Here is a 21740-nt window from a genome sequence, read left to right as displayed (position 1 = left end):
AATAATCAGCATAAGCGCACAGTACTAGCTGGCCTCACAGCTGCTAAAAAGATGATTGCATTGAGATGGAAGTCATTAACTTTCTATTAAATGTGGGATTCTTAATTTTTTAGATGTGACTCTTCTAGAATTGTCTAATGCTCGAGTTAATGGTGTGAATGAAAAGGCTCTCTGTAATTGGAACACTGTTTCTGAATCACTAAAAGCCTGGGTGAGATGATTTCTTTTCTTTATCTGATTTAATTCAAGTTGGTTTATTCTGTGTACTCATTAATTCAAGTTCCTGAAATTGAGTTATTCCCCTTGTTGTTGTTGTTGTTTTTTTGTTTTTTGTTTTTTTTAATGTATATTGCAATGTATGTGTATATTTTGTTTTTGTGCATGTGTGTATATATAGATATATATACCTATTTTCTGTTGACTGCTGCTTGTGATTTTGAAATGCTTAATATCTTCTTGTTCTTTTTCTTTCAATAAACATTTGATCACAAAAAAAGAAAAACTGTGTTCCTTTCTAGAAAGAAATGATATCTGCGAGGATTTCCAGTCCGGGTTTAGACTGTACCATAGTACTGAGACGGCTCTCATTAGACTCACAAATGATTTGCTCTTATCATCCGATCGTGGTTGTATCTCTCTATTAGTGTTACTCGATCTTAGTGCTGCGTTTGACACCATTGACCACAACGTTCTTTTAAATAGACTAGAAAACTATGTTGGTATTAGTGGAATCGCACTAGCATGGTTTAAATCACACTTATCTGACCGTTATCAGTTTGTAGCAGTAAATGATGAGATGTCTCATCGATCACAAGTTCAGTATGGCGTACCACAAGGCTCAGTACTAGGACCGCTGCTGTTCACTCTGTACATGCTACCCTCACACACACACACACACACACACACACACACACACACACACTCACTCACTCACTCACTCTGTACATACTACCCTTAGGAGATATCATTAGGAAGCATGGAATTAGTTTTCATTGTTATGCTGATGATATTGATACTGATATTGATGATATTTCTGCACGCCCTGATGAAACTTACCAATTCACAAAATTAACGGAATGCATAGCTGATATAAAAAATTGGATGACTAGTAATTTCCTACTACTTAATTCTGGAAAAAAAAACAGATATTCTAATTATTGGACAAAAAACATCCTCCCGTAATAACCTAGAATACTGTCTAACACTTGATGGCTGCTCTGTCAAGTCTTCGTCGTCAGTTATGAACCTGGGTGTGCTCTTTGATACCAATCTTTCATTTGAAAGTCACGTGTCTAGCATCTGTAAAACCAGATACCATATCTTTCCATCTTAAAAATATATCTAAATTACGTCATATGCTCTCATTGACAAATGCGGAACAATTAGTTAATGCGTTCATGACCTCAAGGCGAGATTACTGTAATGCTCTACTGGGTGGCTGCCCTACACGCTTAATAAACAAACTACAGCTGGTCCAAAACGCAGCAGCTCGAGTTCTTACCAGAACCAGGAAGTATGACCATATTAGCCCAGTTCTGTCAACACTGCACTGGCTCCCTATTAAACATTGCATACATTTTAAAATATTGCTGATTACTTACAAAGCGCTAAATGGTTTAGCTCCGCAGTGCTTGAGCGAGCTCTTAACGCATTATAGTCCTTCACATCTATTGCAATCTCAAAACTCCGGCCAGTTGATAATACCTAGAATATCTAAATCGACTGCTGACGGCAGATCCTTCTCCTATTTAGCACCAAAACTTTGTAACAGTCTTCCTAACATTGTCCGGGAAGCAGACACACTCTGTCAGTTCAAAGCCAGATTAAAGACACATCTCTTTGACCTAGCATACACATAATGCATCAATGTTAGGCTGCATAGTTTAGGTCAGCCGGAACCGGGAACACTTCCCATAAATCCTGATGTACTCGTTACATCATGAGAAGAATGGCGTCTACGCTAATATTAGTCTCTCTGTTTATCCCGAGGTTTACCGCAGTCCGCCGGATCCAGGCCGTATCCAGATCTGAAGCGTATACCCAGCTAACAGGGAAAGTTCCCATAACTTTCACTAACGTTATGTAAATGTTGGTAAAAATCTTTCCTGAAATAAAGTTTCTGGAACATTCTTATCATTTTTATAGAGTTAAAACATTCTCGTAACGTTGAGAGAAAAACGTTCTTAGAACAAAGTTTTTAGAACATCCTTGTGATGTTATTTGTACTTGACTGATGTTCTCATAATATTGAGAGAAAATGTTCCCAGATAACAAAAATATGTTCTTAGAATGTATTTCTAACATTCCCATTAAGTTATGAAAACGTTATTTCTGAATGTTTTCTGAACGTTCAAAACATCAGTTTTTTTTTAAAGTATTAAGAACGTTATTTTTCATTATTTATGTGAACTTTAGAAGAACATTCCATTCTGTCATTTTGGAAATGTTAGAAAAACATTATTTATGAATGTTTTCTTAACGTTCCAAACATCCAGTTTAAAAAAAAAATATTTTAACAACGTTTTATCTTTTTGGAAATGTTATGAAAACGTTTTTTTTTTTTAAATGTTTTCTGAACGTTCAAAACATCCAGTTTTTAAGAAATGTTTTAAGAACGTTTTGTCTAAACATTTATACATAACTTATAAAGAACGTTAGTGAACGTTATGGGAATGCTCTCTTTAGGTTATAAAAAAAAACTAACTTGCAGGGAACGTTCTGGAAAGCTCTCTTTAAAATATACTGTAAAATAAAACCTAAAAATAATCTGCAGGGAAACTTCTTGAAAGTTCTCTTTAGGTTATAAAAAAAGAACCTACATACAGAACTCTTATTTGGTTCCCAAAACAATAACCAACTGGGAACCATATGGGAACGTTAGGGGGAAAGTTAGCTGTTAGGGGGAAAGTTAGCTGTTAGCTGGGATTGAACCTAATGCATTACACTAATCAATCAGGACTTTGAATTTCCATTCAGTAACAGCATTTCATCTGATTCTGAACTAAATTCTCTCATTGTCTTTCTATCACTCCCAACTCTGCGCATTCGCTCCATTCCATGCCATCTTTACACCATCCAGATGACCATTACACTCTAAAGTTTCTCTTCAGTCTGAAGCATCACTGTAAAATGACAGTATTTGAAACTCCATATGAAACAATTCCTATAAAAAGAAACAGGGCAGCACAGCGGCTCAGTGGGTAGCACTATCACCTCGCAGCAAGAAGGTCCCCGGTTCGAGTCCCGGCTGAGCCAGGAGTTAGTAGGTTCTCTGTGATTTCCTTCAGGTACAACAGTTTCCACCACAGTTCAAACACATGCAGCATGGGTTAATCAGCGATACTCGAGTGTCTGTGTGTAAGCCCGGTGATGGACGGGCCAACTGTTCAGGGTGATGTGAAGTTCCAGAAAACATTCAAAAATAACATTTTCAGAACATTTCCAAAATGATAGAATGGAATGTTACTTTAACGTTCAAATTAACCAAGAAAAAAACATTTTTAATACATAAAAAAAATGGACATTTTCAATGTTTAAAAAACATTCCGAAATAACGTTTTCCTAACTTAATGGGAATGTTAGCAAAACGTTCTGAAAGAACCTTTTTGTGAGAACGGTGTCGTGTTAGCTAAGTCTAAGTAGTCTAAGTCTAACTAATTAGTTATTAAGTCTAAGTTAATAACTAATGATCGTTGCGACGGAAGTGAAGCAATCAAAACTAACTTTAGTTGGACGATAACTTTATTCTAGAGCTGCTATAAAGCCAAAACAATCTCTGTTACTTTAATTTCCTATTATCACTGTAAAGCTGCTTTGGAACAATCTACATTGTTGAAAGCGCTTTATGAATGAAGATGACTTGACTTGACTTGCTTCTACAGATCTGTGATGGAAGCCTGGATAGTTTTTTTCTGTCTCAAGACCTGCTGTGATACATGCAGGCTTTTAGCTGATGGAAGAGCCGTTGTTCCAGAACCCCTTTTTACCTTCTAGACACTTGTGCTGTCAATTTGTCATTATGGCTGATAGCTTGCTTGATGTGTAAAACTTGGACACATTTTAAGCATCAGTTTGGATACCCTGGGTAAGAGAACTGGGATCAAATCTGATTTTTGAAACAAATTACTGATGAAGTGCTTGGCGAGCTGAATTATGATCAAAGACTTTTTATAAACAACTCTAACCATATTAAAGAATGGATGGCCGGATGTGACTATGATTTTCCATCCTTGATGACGGCTGCTGATGTAAGGGAATGGCACGAGGAGGAAAATCTTATACTGTCTTTTAAAACCCCTCAGCTGGATAGCTTTGAGTCTGTTGGGGAAAAAAGCTCTGTATGTGACTTGTGTGAAAGTGAAGAATGCACATCTTCTCTCCGGAGTAAAGGCATCTAAATGGACTGGATTTCTGAGTGGACATCTCCCCCAAAGGTAGCTGGCGTTCACTGATAAACGGACTGCTGATTTACAGTGGAGGATTGTACACAGTTGTTATGAACAGACATGTGCTTCACCTCAGTCCTAATGTTGGGGTGGGTCGTCCATTTTGTTCTGAAAATGAAACTATATTTCATCTTTTTGTGCAATGTGTAAGTTTGGGTAATTTGTTCTCCTTTTTATCTCAATGGGTATCATCTTTAGGTGAAGATTTATCTCCTCAATTGTTTACTTTTGGGCCAACATATTTCGTTAGTCGTAAACATGTTTTGGTTATTAAATGTTTGGAATTGCCAAACTCCCTATTTGGAAAAAGAGGAAAAATAAGATGCTTGGTAAAGATACATTAAATCCTTTGCTGATGTTCAAGGGTTTGGTAGCATCAAGGCTCAGGATAGAATATGCATATTATAAACTGGTTGGGTGCTTACCACTGTTTGTGAATACTTGGGCCATAAATGGAGTGTTATGTACAGTTAATGAGAATTATGATCTACTGTTGACTATTTAAGTCATATTGTTATCTCTTTTTTTTTCATACATTTTTTGTTGTCATTTTTAATTTTCGTAATTGAGATTGTGGAATGCAGATTGTTAGTGGTAACACAGACTGGTTTTACATATATGTTGTAAATAAAGGTGATTCAAATAAAGTTATTGTCCAGCTAAAGTTAGTTTTTGATTGATTCACTTCCGTTGCAAAGATCATTAGTTATTAACTTACACGACACAGTTTTAACTGAAAACCACTGGCCTCTCGACAGACCCTCAGAAAACCATCAGACCTGTTGGTTCTGTCAACAGACTCTTGCGATGAAAAAAGCAACAGCGATGCACAGAGCATTGCCTTCTTTGATATGACTTATTAATAAAAATGCTTGAGCAGCAAAAGTGCTGCAACGCAACACCAGAAGCCCTCCGACGCTCCCCCACAGCTCTCTCTCTCTCTCTCTCTCTCTCTCTCTCTCACACTCTCTCTCACACACACACACACACAAACACTCTCTCTCTCTCTCTCACACACTCTCTCTCACACACACACACACACACACACACACACACACACACACAGCGGTTCAAACAACAAACGGCACGTTTAGTTGCAGGATCACTGAACTGTCACTCAGAGTTCCCGGATGAGGATTGCATGTTAACTGCTATTGTGTGTTTATATCTTGAAAACTGTAAAGGTGTAAATCATCTGAACAGCTTCAGGCGTTTTATAATGTTTGGGAATACAGTAAAAACATTAAAGAGGACATTCACAGTAAAGGCTATATATTTAGATTGCCCTCACTGGCATTTCTTCTCACTCCACAAACCATTTAAGTCTAAACAACTTTTATAATATGTCTTATTTATAAATATGCTCAACTTGCATATGCTTGAAACCGTATCCCAGAGCCATCTGACAGCTCCTCCACGGCATTGGTGAAGTTCCAGTGGGATTAACTGACACAGAGAAAGAGCTCTGAAACCATCAGACAAATGCCAAGGATACTCGCTCTTGCCAAACCAAATCTCCCAATCATGACACGACATCTCATCTGTGTGGAAGCATTTATTGGGATTTCTTAGAGATTTACTCATTTATTGTCCTTTAGACAAGTGGCATTGACTTAGTTCTTTTTATCTGAATCAATGTTGTTGATTACTGAGCTTTTTAACATCATCTTTCCTGATTTTCATCGCAAAGAAAAAAAAAAGTCTGCCTGTTTATGTGATAAAAGTAAAAATGAGTTAATCCTTTAAAAAATATAATGTATAAAAAGCCAGCAAATCTTAAAATGTATATAAAGCATAAAGTCATTCATATGTAAAACCTTCAATTCTAAGACTTTCACAATGGAAAGAATCCACACTGACATAACCAACTTCTTTTATACTTTGCCTTTTTTTCTTAGCACATGATATGCAAAAAGTGTAAAGACATTTCAAGGACTTCTGTTATCAGTCAGTCTATGGGCTGTGTAACTGTATCTTAGGATAAAAATAACTACAGTTTAATCCTTGAGCGTTCTTCGGGGTCTTTTTGACCCACAAATGACTTTTGCTAAAAAAAATTAAAATGTTCTCTGTCTAAATGGCATGAAAGTTTGTACGGCTCTCAACAGTTTCTAGAACTAAAAAAAATAAATAATTTATTGTAATGATATCTGTTTTTATGTTAGCGTGAAAACAAAAGTCACACTCATGGTCTTTGGAGTCTCTGGAGACCCCGCATAGAAATTTGTACAATTATATGAAAAAAAGAAGATTGAAATAAATGATAAACTCTAAAAACTCAGCTTTTCTCTTTGTAACATCTTTTTCAGGTTTGATTCTAATCATAATGTAACATTATTGAAAAAAATATATTTTTTCAGTACAAAGAAATGCTAAACTTTGACAAAAGGTCATTTTTATTGTTATACTTGCGATTTCATAATATTAGATATGAATCCAACTGGAAAAACTTGTGAAAAGATGTCTTTCAGTTAGTCAAATAGCATATAGTGGAGCATTTTCCAAAAGATGGGCAGTTTTACACAGTTTTACACTAAACCATGTCAAATTATCCATGTTATCCCCATAAATGAAATTTAGAAATTTGGGTTTTTTATAAAGTGAATTTTACATAAAAAAAAAAAAGTTATTTTAAAATAGGTTTTTATACAAAAACAGCTTTTTAATTTATTTATATAAATTTAAAATATATCATAAATCCTCCAAAAACTGCACAAATGTAGAGTAAAAACATTAATAAACAGAGTAAAATTACATTTGTTTAAGTAAAAACTATTTTTTGTTACAAAATTACATGATGTTGCCTGGGGTCTCTGGAGACCCCAAGATCATGAGTGTGCACCCCTATCCGAAGACCGCTCAAGGCTCAACACAATCATATATAGGCAGTAAAACCTAACCCATTATAACCAAATACAGTGCGCCAGCTCTTCTGGGACAACGTCTTATTTATAAAAGGAGAAGTCTTGGACTCCCCAAAGACTGCCAACCATTGTGAAGTTAAGTGAGCCAAGACTCTGCAGTGCCACAACTATTAATAATTAATTAATTAATTTTTATTTTTTATTGCTGTAACATCTGGTTGACATTAAAAAAATACTCGTTGTCCATGTATTTAACAGAATCCAGAATACAATAAACCTGCACATTTTCTAAAAATGTAACGTTTTAGCAGAAAAGTCCAATCATGGGAGATGGTGAACTCACTGACAGTTCCCGCCAGGCCTTCACTGTTGCTTGTATGGACAAGTGCCCTAATCCTCATAATACAAACAGCAGCTGAGCTATATTTATGATTTTCCAATATAAGCACATGCTGTCATAATTTCAGTCCAGTTTACTTTATGCCGTGACTGCTGAGATGTAATGGCCCGATGAAAAAATCTGTCAGAGATATTATTTTTCATTTGGCAGGATGACTTGTTACTGTCTATCTCTGGTAATAAATCTTTGAGGTTTTGAAGATTTTAATTTTATCTCCTGCTGGCAAAAGTTGGGAGAATTCTTGGAAAACCGGCCAAGCTGTACTCTCTGCCCCTTGCTCATGTGATGACTAACCACATTTATATCAAAACCTTAATTGTAATGTAAACTAACATCAGGAACAGACAAAGCCATTTTAACTGACAAATAAGTTCTAAGTTGCAAGTTTTGATGTCACCTGAAACAGAATACCAGTGACATTTTGTCTGCTTTTTTGTATCTGACAGTTTCTCTGCTGTGCCAAGTTCCATTACTTTTAAAGATGCTGCACTGAAATAGGACCTAAGCAACATCAAATTGAACTTATCAAACAGGCAATGCATTTGCATGAAAAAAAATCTAATATCTACATGAAAGTTACAATCTAAAAAATCATGGACCGTGACAAACTTGTATGCCATGTCTTTTAGCCCAAATCTCATTATCTGTGTGTGCCAATGTAATTGTATTCCTCGTATTAGGTGAATGACAACTTCTTCCTATTTCCTCCACGGAAAAGAGAAATATCACACCACATAAAGAAGTAACATGATCAAATCTGGCTGGACAATTCTGCTGAGTGCTTAGTAATCACACCATATAAACGGGGCCCTAACCCCGAAGACTTACAGTGAACAGGATAAGGTGAGGGAACTGCACATTTTAATTGGTCAGTTTCATTTTAATTTAAGAATTAATGTAGAATGCCTGAGTGTTCTTATTCAAATGATGCATACTAACCCATAATTGAAGATGCTAATATACGTCACTATCTCTTAGTCTTTTTCAGAAACCATAACTTGACAGCCGCTGTTTTCCTCTCGGAGCATCGCAAAAGGTAAACTAACACCAGTTACATTTACTGATAAGTAACTGATTACAACACTGTAAAGATAATGACAAGATGACCAGTTTATAATGTGAATACCTGAGAAAAGTAAAGAGGTAATACTAAGCAGCGTTAAGGTGAATATATTACTCCACAGTAAACCGCAACCATGGGAGATGGTGAAATGGAGTGCTTCGGCCCGGCGGCCATTTACCTCCGGAAGCCGGAGAGAGAGAGAATAGAGGCTCAGAACACCCCCTTTGATGCCAAAACGGCATTCTTCGTGACAGATGCAGATGAGATGTACCTGAAGGGTACACTTGTTAGTAAAGAGAGTGGAAAAGCTACTGTCAAAACTCACAGTGGGAAAGTAAGTATTGTGAGTTCGCAGAGGTTAAAGTTCTTCAGTTAAATATACAAATGTGTGTATGAAAGTCTCTCTTGATCACTGATCAATGTTCATTACAGACTGTCACGGTAAAAGAAGATGAAATCTTCCCCATGAATCCTCCCAAGTTTGACAAAATTGAGGACATGGCCATGATGACCCACCTCAACGAGCCGGCTGTGCTGTTTAACCTCAAAGAGCGTTACGCAGCGTGGATGATCTACGTAAGTCTAAGCTAATCATATTTTATTCCTGGGATGGGGCGGCAGCATTGTAAAACTGGACTATCTATCTCCGTTTCAGACCTACTCTGGCTTGTTCTGTGTCACCGTCAATCCCTACAAGTGGCTCCCAGTGTACGATACAGTCGTTGTGGGTGGATACAGAGGCAAAAAGAGGATTGAAGCCCCGCCTCACATCTTCTCCATCTCCGACAACGCCTACCAGTTCATGCTCACTGGTAAGTGGATTCCAGAAGGGTCTCAACAAACGAGAGTTATGACAAACTTTGACACAATGAAAAAAAAAACATTCACAATAACTACATAATGTAAAATATAAGTGTACATTTCACCTTCTATAAACTGTTGATTGTGCATTTTTAAGTTGTTTTATATTAACAAAATGTAAATAATGTGCACATACATGATAAATCCATCACAGTTTTTGCCTTATCATATATAAAGTTTATATTGCAGGAAACTGCAAACTACCATTTCATTCATCCATGCGTGTTTACGTCATATCCGTGAAAAAAGCTAAGAGTTCAGGCTACTACTATCTGGAAGTTGGTCCTCCACAAGTAAGGGTTAGTTTGATGCTTCAACCGCTGGAGAGCGAAAATGTAGCCTTGATAGATGAATAGACTAAATACAAATAATACATTTTGTATTATTCACTGATAAAAAAAGGTCTGAAAATTATTAGATAGTAAACCATACCAAGCTGTTTTTTTCAACGTTGCATTCAATTATTAATTGCTTCATAACAACCGTTAAGTATTACATGCATTATTGCATTATAATTTTACTGAACCTTATTTTTATGCACTGACATGAATGAATGACTAGAAAAAATAATTAAACATTTTATAACACTTTATGCCTTCAAGTTAATGTAAAGTACTACCTAATTTGGAAACCCTGTTAACATTTCATGGTTTAATTTCAGATCGCGAGAACCAGTCTGTCCTGATTACGTGAGTGAATATTCTTCTTCTGCAATAACCTGAAGCTTTTCCATTATAATGTAAATCCGTAGAGGATTTATGGCTAAATAATGATCTATTGTGAACCTCCAGTGGAGAATCTGGTGCAGGAAAGACTGTGAACACAAAACGTGTCATTCAGTACTTTGCAACTGTTGGTGCGATGTCTGGACCGAAGAAGGCGGAAAATGTCCCTGGAAAAATGCAGGTTAGTGAATATCTCTTCAAGACAATGTAATTGATTATAGTATTTGTGTTTTACCTAATAACTTTCCATTTTCCTACAATTACATATAGGGATCATTGGAGGACCAAATTGTGGCAGCCAACCCTCTGCTGGAGGCTTATGGTAATGCCAAGACCGTGAGGAATGACAACTCTTCTCGTTTTGTGAGTTAAACTAATGAAACATTATAACATTATACAACTTCAGCCACACTTTCAAAGCTGCCAAAACAGCTGATCTTTTGTAAATTATTTCAATCTTCATAGGGTAAATTCATCAGGATTCACTTTGGGACCACTGGAAAACTGGCCTCAGCTGATATTGAAACTTGTGAGTAACATTTTATTTGGAGAGTAAGATGTGGGTTAATCGATTAAAATCAACAACTTTTTTCTCCATTTTTGTCTTTGGAAGATCTGCTGGAAAAGTCAAGAGTAACATTCCAGCTGTCTGCTGAGAGGAGCTACCACATCTTCTACCAGCTCATGACCGGACACAAGCCAGAGCTGCTCGGTGAGAAATCTACAGTATTGTGCATTTCATTTATTTCTATGTTTGAGAACACTGTTAACACACTGCACATCAATTCTTTACAGAGGCCCTGCTCATCACCACCAACCCTTACGACTATCCAATGATCAGCCAGGGCGAAATCACTGTCAAGAGTATCAATGATGTGGAGGAGTTCATTGCCACAGATGTATGTGGACAACTACATTATTATTAGTAGAAGCAGTATTTTCATATTTTATTAAATTTATCTGAGCAAACAAACATCCAAAAAACACTACAATAAATTGAATGACATACAATATAAAATACCCTTCTTTTTAACTCGCTAAAAAATAATGTGAGATTCATTTGGTCATATAAAAACAGACTGCTATTGACATTCTGGGCTTCACTGCTGATGAGAAAATCAGCATCTACAAGCTGACAGGTGCTGTGATGCATCATGGAGGCATGAAGTTTAAACAGAAGCAGAGAGAAGAGCAGGCCGAGCCTGACGGCACCGAGGGTAAGACGTACAATTAGCACATACTATAAACATGTAAACGTTCACCTTATTATTAGTGACAATAATGTGTAAAACTTCCTCAGTGGCTGATAAAATCGCCTACCTCATGGGCCTCAACTCCGCTGACATGCTGAAAGCTCTGTGTTACCCCAGAGTGAAGGTCGGAAATGAGATGGTGACCAAAGGCCAGACAGTACCACAGGTGATCACTTATCTACTCGAATAAAGTGTCTCGTAGACATTCATAGTTGTCTTGGGAAGTAAAAGAGTAATGATATGATCTAACGCTGACCTTTGAATTTCTCAGGTGAACAACGCAGTCTCTGCGCTCTGCAAGTCTGTCTATGAGAAAATGTTCTTGTGGATGGTCATCCGTATTAATGAGATGTTGGACACAAAGCAGCCAAGACAGTTCTTCATTGGTGTGCTGGACATCGCTGGATTTGAGATCTTTGATGTGAGCTTCAGCTATCAAAGTCTCTGTAACAATCAGGATATAAAAAATAATAGCCATCAGTAAGAACTTGCCTCTGCTTAATTGTCAGTTCAACAGCTTGGAGCAGCTTTGCATCAACTTCACAAATGAGAAACTGCAACAGTTCTTCAACCACCACATGTTTGTTCTGGAGCAAGAGGAGTACAAGAAAGAAGGCATTGAATGGGAGTTCATTGACTTTGGTATGGACTTGGCTGCCTGCATTGAGCTCATTGAGAAGGTAAGAGGACATTTAGCAAATTAAAATGATTATTCATATTCTGCCTGTACTTGAGCGTGAATATTTCTTCAACAGCCAATGGGCATCTTCTCCATCCTTGAAGAGGAGTGCATGTTCCCCAAGGCTACAGACACAAGCTTCAAAAACAAGCTATATGATCAGCATCTGGGCAAAGCTGCAGCTTTCCAGAAGCCCAAGCCTGCCAAAGGTAAGGCAGAAGCCCACTTCTCTCTGGTCCACTACGCCGGCACTGTGGACTACAACATTAATGGCTGGTTGGACAAGAACAAGGATCCACTGAACGACTCTGTCGTGCAACTCTACCAAAAGTCATCGCTCAAAGTGCTGGCCTTCCTGTATGCAGCTCATGGAGCTGAAGGTACGAACATTTGCATTTCCTCAATTCCTTTGTGTTTTAATTATGTACAATACACATGCTTAGATTATCAGAGTGTAACACACTATGTGATCACAGATTCTAAAGTATCATGAAAATTTTATATATAACAAATGCAAGATAACAAATAGATTCAACAAGATTCAAATAGAGATTTATTGAAGGGGTTAATGGAAAGCAATACAAGATCAATAAAGACCCTTTTTTTTCATTGACATAAAACAGCTGAGGGAGGAGGAGGAAAGAAAGGCAAGAAGAAGGGTGGTTCCTTCCAGACAGTGTCTGCACTTTTCAGGGTAAACAAATTCTCTCTTTTTATGAAGAATGTGAATTTTTACACCATTAAAGATTAGACTAATGACAAACGTTTCCACAGGAGAACTTGGGTAAGCTGATGACTAACCTGAGGAGCACTCACCCTCACTTTGTGCGCTGCTTGATTCCTAATGAGTCCAAGACTCCAGGTAATCCTAATCTCTGAAGACTCAAATGTTTTGAAAATATCTCTGGAACCTTAAGAACATTTTCATTGCAGGTCTGATGGAGAACTTCCTGGTTATCCACCAGCTCAGGTGTAATGGTGTGCTGGAGGGCATCAGAATCTGCAGGAAGGGTTTCCCCAGCAGAATCCTCTATGGTGACTTCAAGCAGAGGTAAAGACACCTTTTTGCAACCACTGAATTAGAGATGATGCACCACATAATCTTCATCCTCTTATGACCTTTTTTTTTTTGCTTCACAAAAACATGACTCTCCTCTGACTGTCCTCTAGATACAAAGTATTAAATGCTAGCGTCATCCCTGAGGGACAGTTCATTGACAACAAAAAGGCTTCAGAGAAACTCTTGGGCTCTATTGATGTTGACCACACCCAATACAAGTTTGGACACACCAAGGTGATTAAACCGAAAGATACCAAAAAATGTAAATTCTGTCCTTATTTACTCACCTTCACATCGTAAATTGTACCATTTACTTTCTTCTGTGGAGCACAAGTGAAGATATCTGAAGAATGTTTCAGCAGTTTTTTTCCATACATTGAAAGTTAATGTGGTCCGAAATGAACAACCTAAGTAAATTTTTACACACATTTTTGGGTGAAGCATCCCATTAACAGGTTCAATCATTTCAGAAATTCCATGGAAAACAAAAAGCTGAATTACACAATGGCATTGTAAATAATTCTGCACTTGCAACTTTAATGCAACAGTTTGAGGGAGGAGGGCCTTCCACTAGATGGTGAAGATGGAGGCATGAATTTGCTGCCATTCAAACAAAAGAGCATCAGTAAGGTCAGGCACTGATACGGTGATGATGTCTGGTTTTCAATACAGTAAACTTCTTCCACACCAGACATTCTTCCTTAATGGACAAGCATTCCTTAATGGATCCTGCTTTGTGCACAGAGACATTGTTATGCCTCCCTAAAGAGTTGAGTCAAAGAGGACAGCACAGAATTCTCTAGAATGTCATTGTATGTTATAGTATAGAATATAATAGATTTATTTTCACATCTACAATTATGAGGACTACTTGGCCTTTTTTAAAACTATTATCTTCCGAATGTTCTTGTAGGTGTTCTTCAAAGCTGGTCTCTTGGGTACTCTTGAGGAGATGAGAGATGAGAAATTAGCAACGCTGGTTACCATGACTCAGGCTTTGTGCCGTGGATACGTCATGAGGAAGGAATTTGTCAAAATGATGGAAAGGAGGTACTTAAAAAACTGATTGGAACACAACTGTTTGTTACGAAAGACTGATAATGACTAATTTACTGATTGCAATTTACACAGAGAATCAATTTATTCCATCCAATACAACATCCGCTCATTCATGAATGTGAAACATTGGCCATGGATGAAGCTGTACTTCAAGATCAAGCCTCTTCTAAAGAGTGCAGAGACTGAGAAAGAAATGGTAGCCATGAAGGAGAACTTTGAGAAAATGAAGGAGGATCTAACAAAGGCATTAGCTAAAAAGAAGGAGCTTGAAGAAAAAATGGTGTCACTTCTTCAGGAGAAAAACGACCTTGTACTGCAAGTAACATCTGTGAGTATTTCAGCTCTTATTGATCCTAATGTAAATGCTAAAGCTATGAACATAAGCCATTAAACAAAATCCATCTCAATGAACAGGAAGCTGAAAGCCTCTCTGATGCTGAGGAGAGATGTGAAGGTCTCATTAAAAGCAAGATCCAGCTCGAGGCCAAACTCAAAGAGACAAACGAGAGACTGGAGGATGAGGAGGAAATCAATGCTGAACTGACTGCCAAGAAGAGGAAACTGGAGGACGAATGCTCTGAACTGAAGAAAGACATTGACGACCTGGAGCTCACCTTGGCCAAAGTGGAGAAGGAGAAACATGCAACAGAAAATAAGGTTAATAATATTTTCAAATGTTCTTCACACTGCTGACTGTTCAGGATCTTGAGGATGAAACCAGTGAACAATGTTTCCATTTAGGTGAAAAACCTGACAGAGGAGATGGCCTCTCAGGATGAGAGCATTGCCAAGCTGACCAAAGAGAAGAAAGCCCTCCAAGAGGCACACCAGCAGACTCTTGATGACCTTCAGGCAGAGGAAGACAAAGTCAACACTCTGACTAAATCTAAGACAAAGCTTGAGCAGCAAGTGGATGATGTAAGATATTTGGCATGAGAATAAGAACATGAATCAATAGGAAATTAATGTTGTGTCTCTATACCACAATTAAATGCTCTGGTTTCCATGACAATAGCTTGAGGGCTCACTGGAGCAGGAGAAGAAGCTCCGTATGGACCTTGAGAGAGCCAAGAGAAAGCTTGAAGGTGATCTGAAACTGGCCCAGGAGTCCGTAATGGACCTGGAGAATGACAAACAGCAATCAGAAGAGAAGATCAAAAAGTGAGTGGACATCAGTCTTTACAATTACACATTTTACAAAAAGTAAGTATTCTGCACATTTAAAAAAAACAATACTTTTAAAAACAGGAAAGACTTTGAGATAAGTCAGTTTCTCAGCAAGATTGAGGATGAACAGTCTTTGGGAGCACAGCTTCAGAAGAAGATCAAAGAACTTCAGGTAACCCTAACCCTAATATTTTCTGTGTGAAACTGTGAAGTAGATGCATAGCTAAGATAACCCGCATTACAATTATCCCTAGATAATTCATTTTTCTTTCTTTCTTTAGGCCCGTATAGAGGAGCTGGAGGAGGAAATTGAGGCAGAGCGAGCTGCTCGTGCTAAAGTGGAGAAGCAGAGAGCTGATCTCTCCAGGGAACTTGAAGAGATCAGTGAGAGGCTTGAGGAAGCTGGTGGTGCCACTTCTGCCCAGATTGAGATGAACAAGAAGCGTGAAGCTGAATTCCAGAAGTTGCGTCGTGATCTGGAAGAGTCCACCTTGCAGCATGAAGCAACGGCTGCTGCTCTCCGGAAGAAGCAGGCGGATAGTGTGGCTGAACTCGGAGAACAGATCGACAACCTTCAGCGGGTCAAACAGAAGCTGGAGAAGGAGAAGAGTGAATACAAGATGGAGATTGATGACTTGACAAGTAACATGGAGGCTGTGGCTAAATCAAAGGTAATGTCATTAGAGGATTTTTAAATATAAAATCATCTTTACAAACATCTGGATATAACCATGAATCTCTTTAGGCTAATTTAGAGAAGATGTGCCGTACCCTGGAAGACCAGCTGAGTGAAATCAAATCCAAGAGTGATGAAAATATTCGTCAGTTGAATGACGTAAATGCACAACGTGCAAGACTTCAGACTGAAAATGGTAAGACAGAGTAAGCTACACGTGTAAAAGCTTTTTTTTATTTTAATGAGTGAAAATTTTGTATGTTATTGTTATTTCATTGTAATATCTGTAACCTGTTTCCAAGGTGAATTTAGTCGCCAACTGGAAGAGAAAGAAGCACTTGTTTCGCAATTAACTAGAGGAAAACAAGCTTATACACAACAAATTGAGGAACTCAAAAGACATATTGAGGAAGAAGTCAAGGTAGAGTTATACATAATTAATTAGCTTTTTTGATAATCTTAACCATTGTATGGATGGTAGACTGTTGAAAAACTCAAAATGTTCTGCCTGATAGGCCAAGAACGCTCTGGCCCATGGGGTTCAGTCTGCCCGCCATGACTGTGATTTGCTCAGAGAGCAGTTTGAGGAAGAGCAGGAGGCCAAAGCTGAACTCCAGCGTGGGATGTCTAAGGCCAACAGTGAAGTGGCTCAGTGGAGAACCAAATATGAGACTGATGCCATCCAGCGCACTGAGGAGCTTGAGGAATCCAAGTAAATACATCAATGGAACAAGTCTTCAGTATCCTACATTTAATATGATATAATATAATAGTAAGATTTCATAATTTCATATCACTTCCCTCAGAAAAAAGCTGGCCCAGCGTCTGCAGGATGCTGAAGAATCCATTGAGGCGGTGAACTCAAAGTGTGCCTCTCTGGAAAAGACCAAACAGAGACTGCAGGGTGAAGTAGAGGATCTCATGATTGATGTGGAGAGGGCAAATGCATTGGCAGCCAACCTTGACAAGAAGCAGAGAAACTTTGACAAGGTAAGAAAGACATGGATAACCTATAAACCTAAACACTGACGAACCGAGGACTTAGCTAATTAACAATGACTACATTTCTTTCATTTTCAGGTGCTAGCAGAGTGGAAACAAAAGTATGAGGAAAGTCAGGCTGAACTAGAAGGTGCTCAGAAAGAAGCTCGTTCTCTCAGCACTGAGCTTTTCAAAATGAAGAACTCCTACGAGGAATCTCTTGACCACCTCGAGACACTGAAGAGGGAGAACAAGAATCTGCAACGTAATGCAACTTTATTTTTGTACACCATGGACTAAAAAAAAGAGATGCATTAAAACAGAAAATCTTACACTTATGATTTTTAAACCCTTTTAGAGGAGATTTCTGACCTCACTGAGCAGCTTGGAGAGACTGGAAAGAGCATTCACGAGTTAGAGAAAGCCAAGAAGACAGTGGAGTCTGAGAAAACAGAGATCCAGACTGCGCTTGAAGAAGCTGAGGTGCCATTCCTTTGCTATGATACTAACATTATGATACCATTGCTATGCATAACATTAAAACATTGAATATGGAATGGTTCTAAACCTTAAATGAAAATCTTAATTTCTGCTGATTATGTCCTTCTTAAACCTTCATATATGTACTGCCATCACTCTAGAGGCTACAGTATATTGTGACAAATTGAAAAAAAATCCTTTTGTCCTTGTAGGGCACCCTGGAGCATGAAGAGTCCAAGATTCTTCGTGTGCAGCTGGAGCTAAACCAGGTGAAGAGCGAGATTGACAGGAAGATTGCTGAGAAGGATGAGGAGATGGAACAGATCAAGAGGAACAGCCAAAGAGTGATCGAATCCATGCAGAGCACTCTAGACGCTGAGGTCAGGAGCAGAAATGATGCCCTGAGAGTCAAAAAGAAGATGGAGGGAGATCTGAATGAGATGGAGATCCAGCTGAGTCATGCCAACCGCCAGGCTGCTGAGGCCCAGAAACAGCTCAGGAATGTCCAAGGCCAACTCAAGGTATCTTTCTGTAGAATGTGGAAATACATTAAGTATTGAATGTTTGACAAAACGAATATGATACATGAACCAAAGCAAGAGAACTAACAAAGAAAGAATGTTGCCACAGGATGCCCAACTGCACCTTGATGAAGCTCTCAGAGGACAGGAGGACATGAAGGAACAGGTGGCCATGGTGGAGCGCAGGAATAACCTGATGCAAGCAGAGATTGAGGAGCTGAGAGCTGCACTGGAGCAAACAGAGAGAGGCCGCAAAGTGGCGGAGCAAGAGCTGGTTGATGCCAGCGAGCGTGTGGGACTGCTGCACTCACAAGTACAAAAAATGACTAAATACTTGGAACAAATTCAGGATACATGATTAACTTTCATATATAATGTACACTAAACTAACTGCAAACATCCCACAGAATACAAGTCTTATTAACACCAAGAAGAAGCTTGAGGCTGATCTGGTCCAGGTTCAAGGTGAGGTGGAAGATTCAGTCCAGGAGGCCAGAAATGCTGAGGAGAAGGCCAAGAAAGCCATCACTGATGTGAGTGTTTACATTCTGCTTCTCTATTCTAATTTAAACAGTTATTTGACTTTGTGTTTAGGTTCATGTGGTAACAAAGGGAATATTCATAGAAGGTATTTTTAGCTATGAAGTGAAGGAAAGTGAAGACAAAGTATGGTAACGCATACTCGGAATTTGTCCTCTGCATTTAACCAATCCAAGTTAGAGTTTGTGCACACACATCAGGAGCAGTGAGCAGCCATTTTTTGTTGTGGCACCCAGAGAGCGATTGGGGGTTATATGCCTTGCTGAAGGGCACCTCAGTCATTAACTGCTGGTATTGAGAATCAAACCCTCGACTTTCGGGTTACAAGTCTGACTCTCTAACCATTAGGCCACACCTGCCCACCTAAATAGGTTAGTTAACTTAAATTGGCTTATATTTCAGGCTGCCATGATGGCTGAGGAGCTGAAGAAGGAGCAGGACACAAGTGCTCACCTGGAGAGAATGAAGAAGAACCTGGAGGTGACTGTCAAAGACCTGCAGCACCGTCTGGATGAGGCCGAAAGTCTGGCCATGAAGGGTGGAAAGAAACAGCTCCAGAAACTGGAGTCCAGGGTAAATTTGAGTGTTCAGGAGCTTAACAAAACTCATTCTTAGATATACTGGTCGTGGCAGAGATTTGACAGGCAAAACAATAACTCTCTACTGAAGGTGCGCGAGTTAGAGTCTGAAGTTGAAGCCGAGCAGAGACGTGGAGCAGACGCTGTGAAAGGAGTGCGCAAATACGAGAGGAGAGTGAAGGAACTTACCTACCAGGTAAAACTACTTTTAATTAGAAATTTACCACCGTTTACAATATACAGTTTAACTAAGACCATGACCAATATTCACACCCAAAGACTGAGGAAGACAAGAAGAACGTGATCCGACTGCAGGATCTGGTAGACAAGCTGCAGCTGAAAGTGAAGGCCTACAAGCGCCAGTCTGAAGAAGCTGTAAGTCTAATTTCAAATCTTGAGCGTGAAGTTTTAGTTTTGACAAGAACGTCCCGTGCCATGAATGCACTGCTATGAAATGGGTTGAATATCTTGTGTAATCATAACAGGAGGAGCAGGCCAACACTCACCTGTCCAGGTACAGGAAGGTGCAGCATGAGCTGGAGGAGGCTCAGGAGCGCGCTGACATTGCAGAGTCCCAGGTCAACAAGCTGAGGGCCAAAAGCCGTGAAGTTGGAAAGGTATTGTGAATTTTTCTGCAAAAGGGGTAGGGGGTTAATCTTAAAGTACACTGCTTAATATACATGCATTTCTGACTGGGGAAAAAACATGCAACTTAATGTCTTTTTATTTACTGCAGAGCAAGGATGAAGAATGAAGATGAGACATCACACCACATCTACAAGCAAGCATATAATATGACGTACTTGTACTGTGTCTTACATGTCCATTAAATGCAGTTTATCAAGGCGCTGTCTGCTGTCTGTATTGTAGACTGGTAGAGCATGGCACCAATGTCAAGATCAAGGGTTCAATTCTCAGAGAGTGCATGAACTAATAAAAAAGAATTCATACCTTGAATGCAATTTATGTCGCTTAGGAAAGTTTCTACCAAATTTACAGGTGTGTAAATACCTCATTTACTCAATACCTCAAAATACTCATTTTAAAATTCAGCTAAATTAATAATAATTTCATCTGTCAAACATAATACAAAGCTATACAGTCCAAGCTTCTCACTTTTATTGATGAATGAGAATTACTATGTGCAAATGAAATCTCAAATTCTTTAATAATAATTATAATAATAAATTCATTACATTTACATAGCGCTTTATATAGCTTGGCACTCAAAGCGCTTTACATAGGGGACACTTTTACATTTACATGGGGAAACTTAATATTCAACAATATTATTGATCTGAATGTACAGGGTTTTAATAAATAATATTTTAGCATCCAAATACATTGCAAATATGGAAACATTTGGTATTTGTGGCGATTAAGAGAGGTAGGTTATGTGAGCTCAATGCCGGTTTCTGTTTCAGTTTCACTGTAAATTCCTTTGTTTTGGCGAATGTCACAAATGTCTCTGCATTGCTAATTTATTGCAAAATATTCTCATGCACTTAAATTTAACTTTGACAGAGCTGGCTCCGTGTCTGGTAAATGTCTGTTTAACAATAACTAGGCAAGTTTTATGACGCAACTGAAAAAGCAAAAAATAAAAGATCAAGATTGTGATGCATCAAATAAAACAATGTTTTTACTAGGGCTGCATGATTTGGGGAAAATGTCATATTGCGATTATTGAGGTCAATATTGCGATTGCTATATAATAAACAAATGGTTTCATGAGTCAACTTGCTTGGATCTCAAGGAAAACGCACACACAGATTAGTGATAATTCTGAAATGTGTATTTCTCAACTATAGAATGTGTTTATCAAAACATTTGGTAACTAAACAGAAATTTGTCAAGGTTAGTGACAACATGTTACAATGTTTACATGGTACAATGACTGGTAGGCTACTGTTTTTATTATTGCTTGACACAAATTTCAAGATTTCAGTTTAAAAAAAAATCTCACCAATGCTGTAAACATACAGAGCCCTGTCAGCTGGTAATATTATTAAAGGTTAAAAATAACAACTCAAACATAATAAATATAATGTTGTTTTTACTAGGCTATAATAACAATGCTACAATATTTTAATGATATAAGTAAATAAATAAATAAATATTTAACCCTCTGGGGTCTGAGGTGTTTTCTGGGCCCTGGAGGTGTTCTGACATGCTCTGACATTTGTGCTTATTTCAGTCAGGGCCACTTCACCAAGTAAAGTAAATGTATTACAATTATAGCATACAGTTAGTGTTGGCGGTATGGTTCTGTTCAGGACAAAACTCCTACGCCTGTCCATGCAGCTATCTCTGGACAGAGCGGGGAGAGCAGCAAGTCAAACCCCCTTAGGGTACAGAACAGAACCAGTATATGCATACATAATTACA

At 38.3% G+C, this 21740-nt stretch overlaps 1 protein-coding gene across 1 annotated transcript; it reads left to right on the top strand.

The window, feature by feature from the left end:
• Positions 1-8685: 8685 nt before the first annotated feature.
• On the top strand, positions 8686-20198 carry LOC311085442 (myosin heavy chain, fast skeletal muscle). The gene is made up of 40 exons (XM_084117941.1): positions 8686-8745; positions 8894-9106; positions 9205-9348; positions 9428-9584; positions 10295-10322; positions 10425-10539; positions 10629-10721; positions 10824-10887; positions 10972-11070; positions 11154-11257; positions 11437-11575; positions 11659-11777; positions 11883-12032; positions 12121-12291; positions 12367-12670; positions 12914-12984; positions 13065-13152; positions 13224-13341; positions 13461-13584; positions 14264-14400; positions 14482-14737; positions 14824-15066; positions 15151-15327; positions 15425-15570; positions 15658-15748; positions 15858-16247; positions 16322-16448; positions 16555-16673; positions 16768-16964; positions 17059-17242; positions 17333-17498; positions 17592-17716; positions 17926-18234; positions 18344-18547; positions 18642-18767; positions 19177-19347; positions 19444-19548; positions 19632-19727; positions 19838-19969; positions 20089-20198. The coding sequence occupies exons 2-40, from the start codon at positions 8906-8908 to the stop codon at positions 20104-20106; spliced, it is 5808 nt and encodes a 1935-aa protein (XP_083974067.1). The 5' UTR covers positions 8686-8745; positions 8894-8905; the 3' UTR covers positions 20107-20198.
• The last annotated feature ends 1542 nt before the right edge of the window (positions 20199-21740 follow it).

This window comes from Abramis brama (genome assembly GCF_963993115.1).
Source record: "Abramis brama genome assembly, chromosome: 6".
Taxonomy (NCBI): Eukaryota; Metazoa; Chordata; class Actinopteri; order Cypriniformes; family Leuciscidae; genus Abramis; species Abramis brama.
This window is presented reverse-complemented; position numbering and strand designations above follow the sequence as displayed.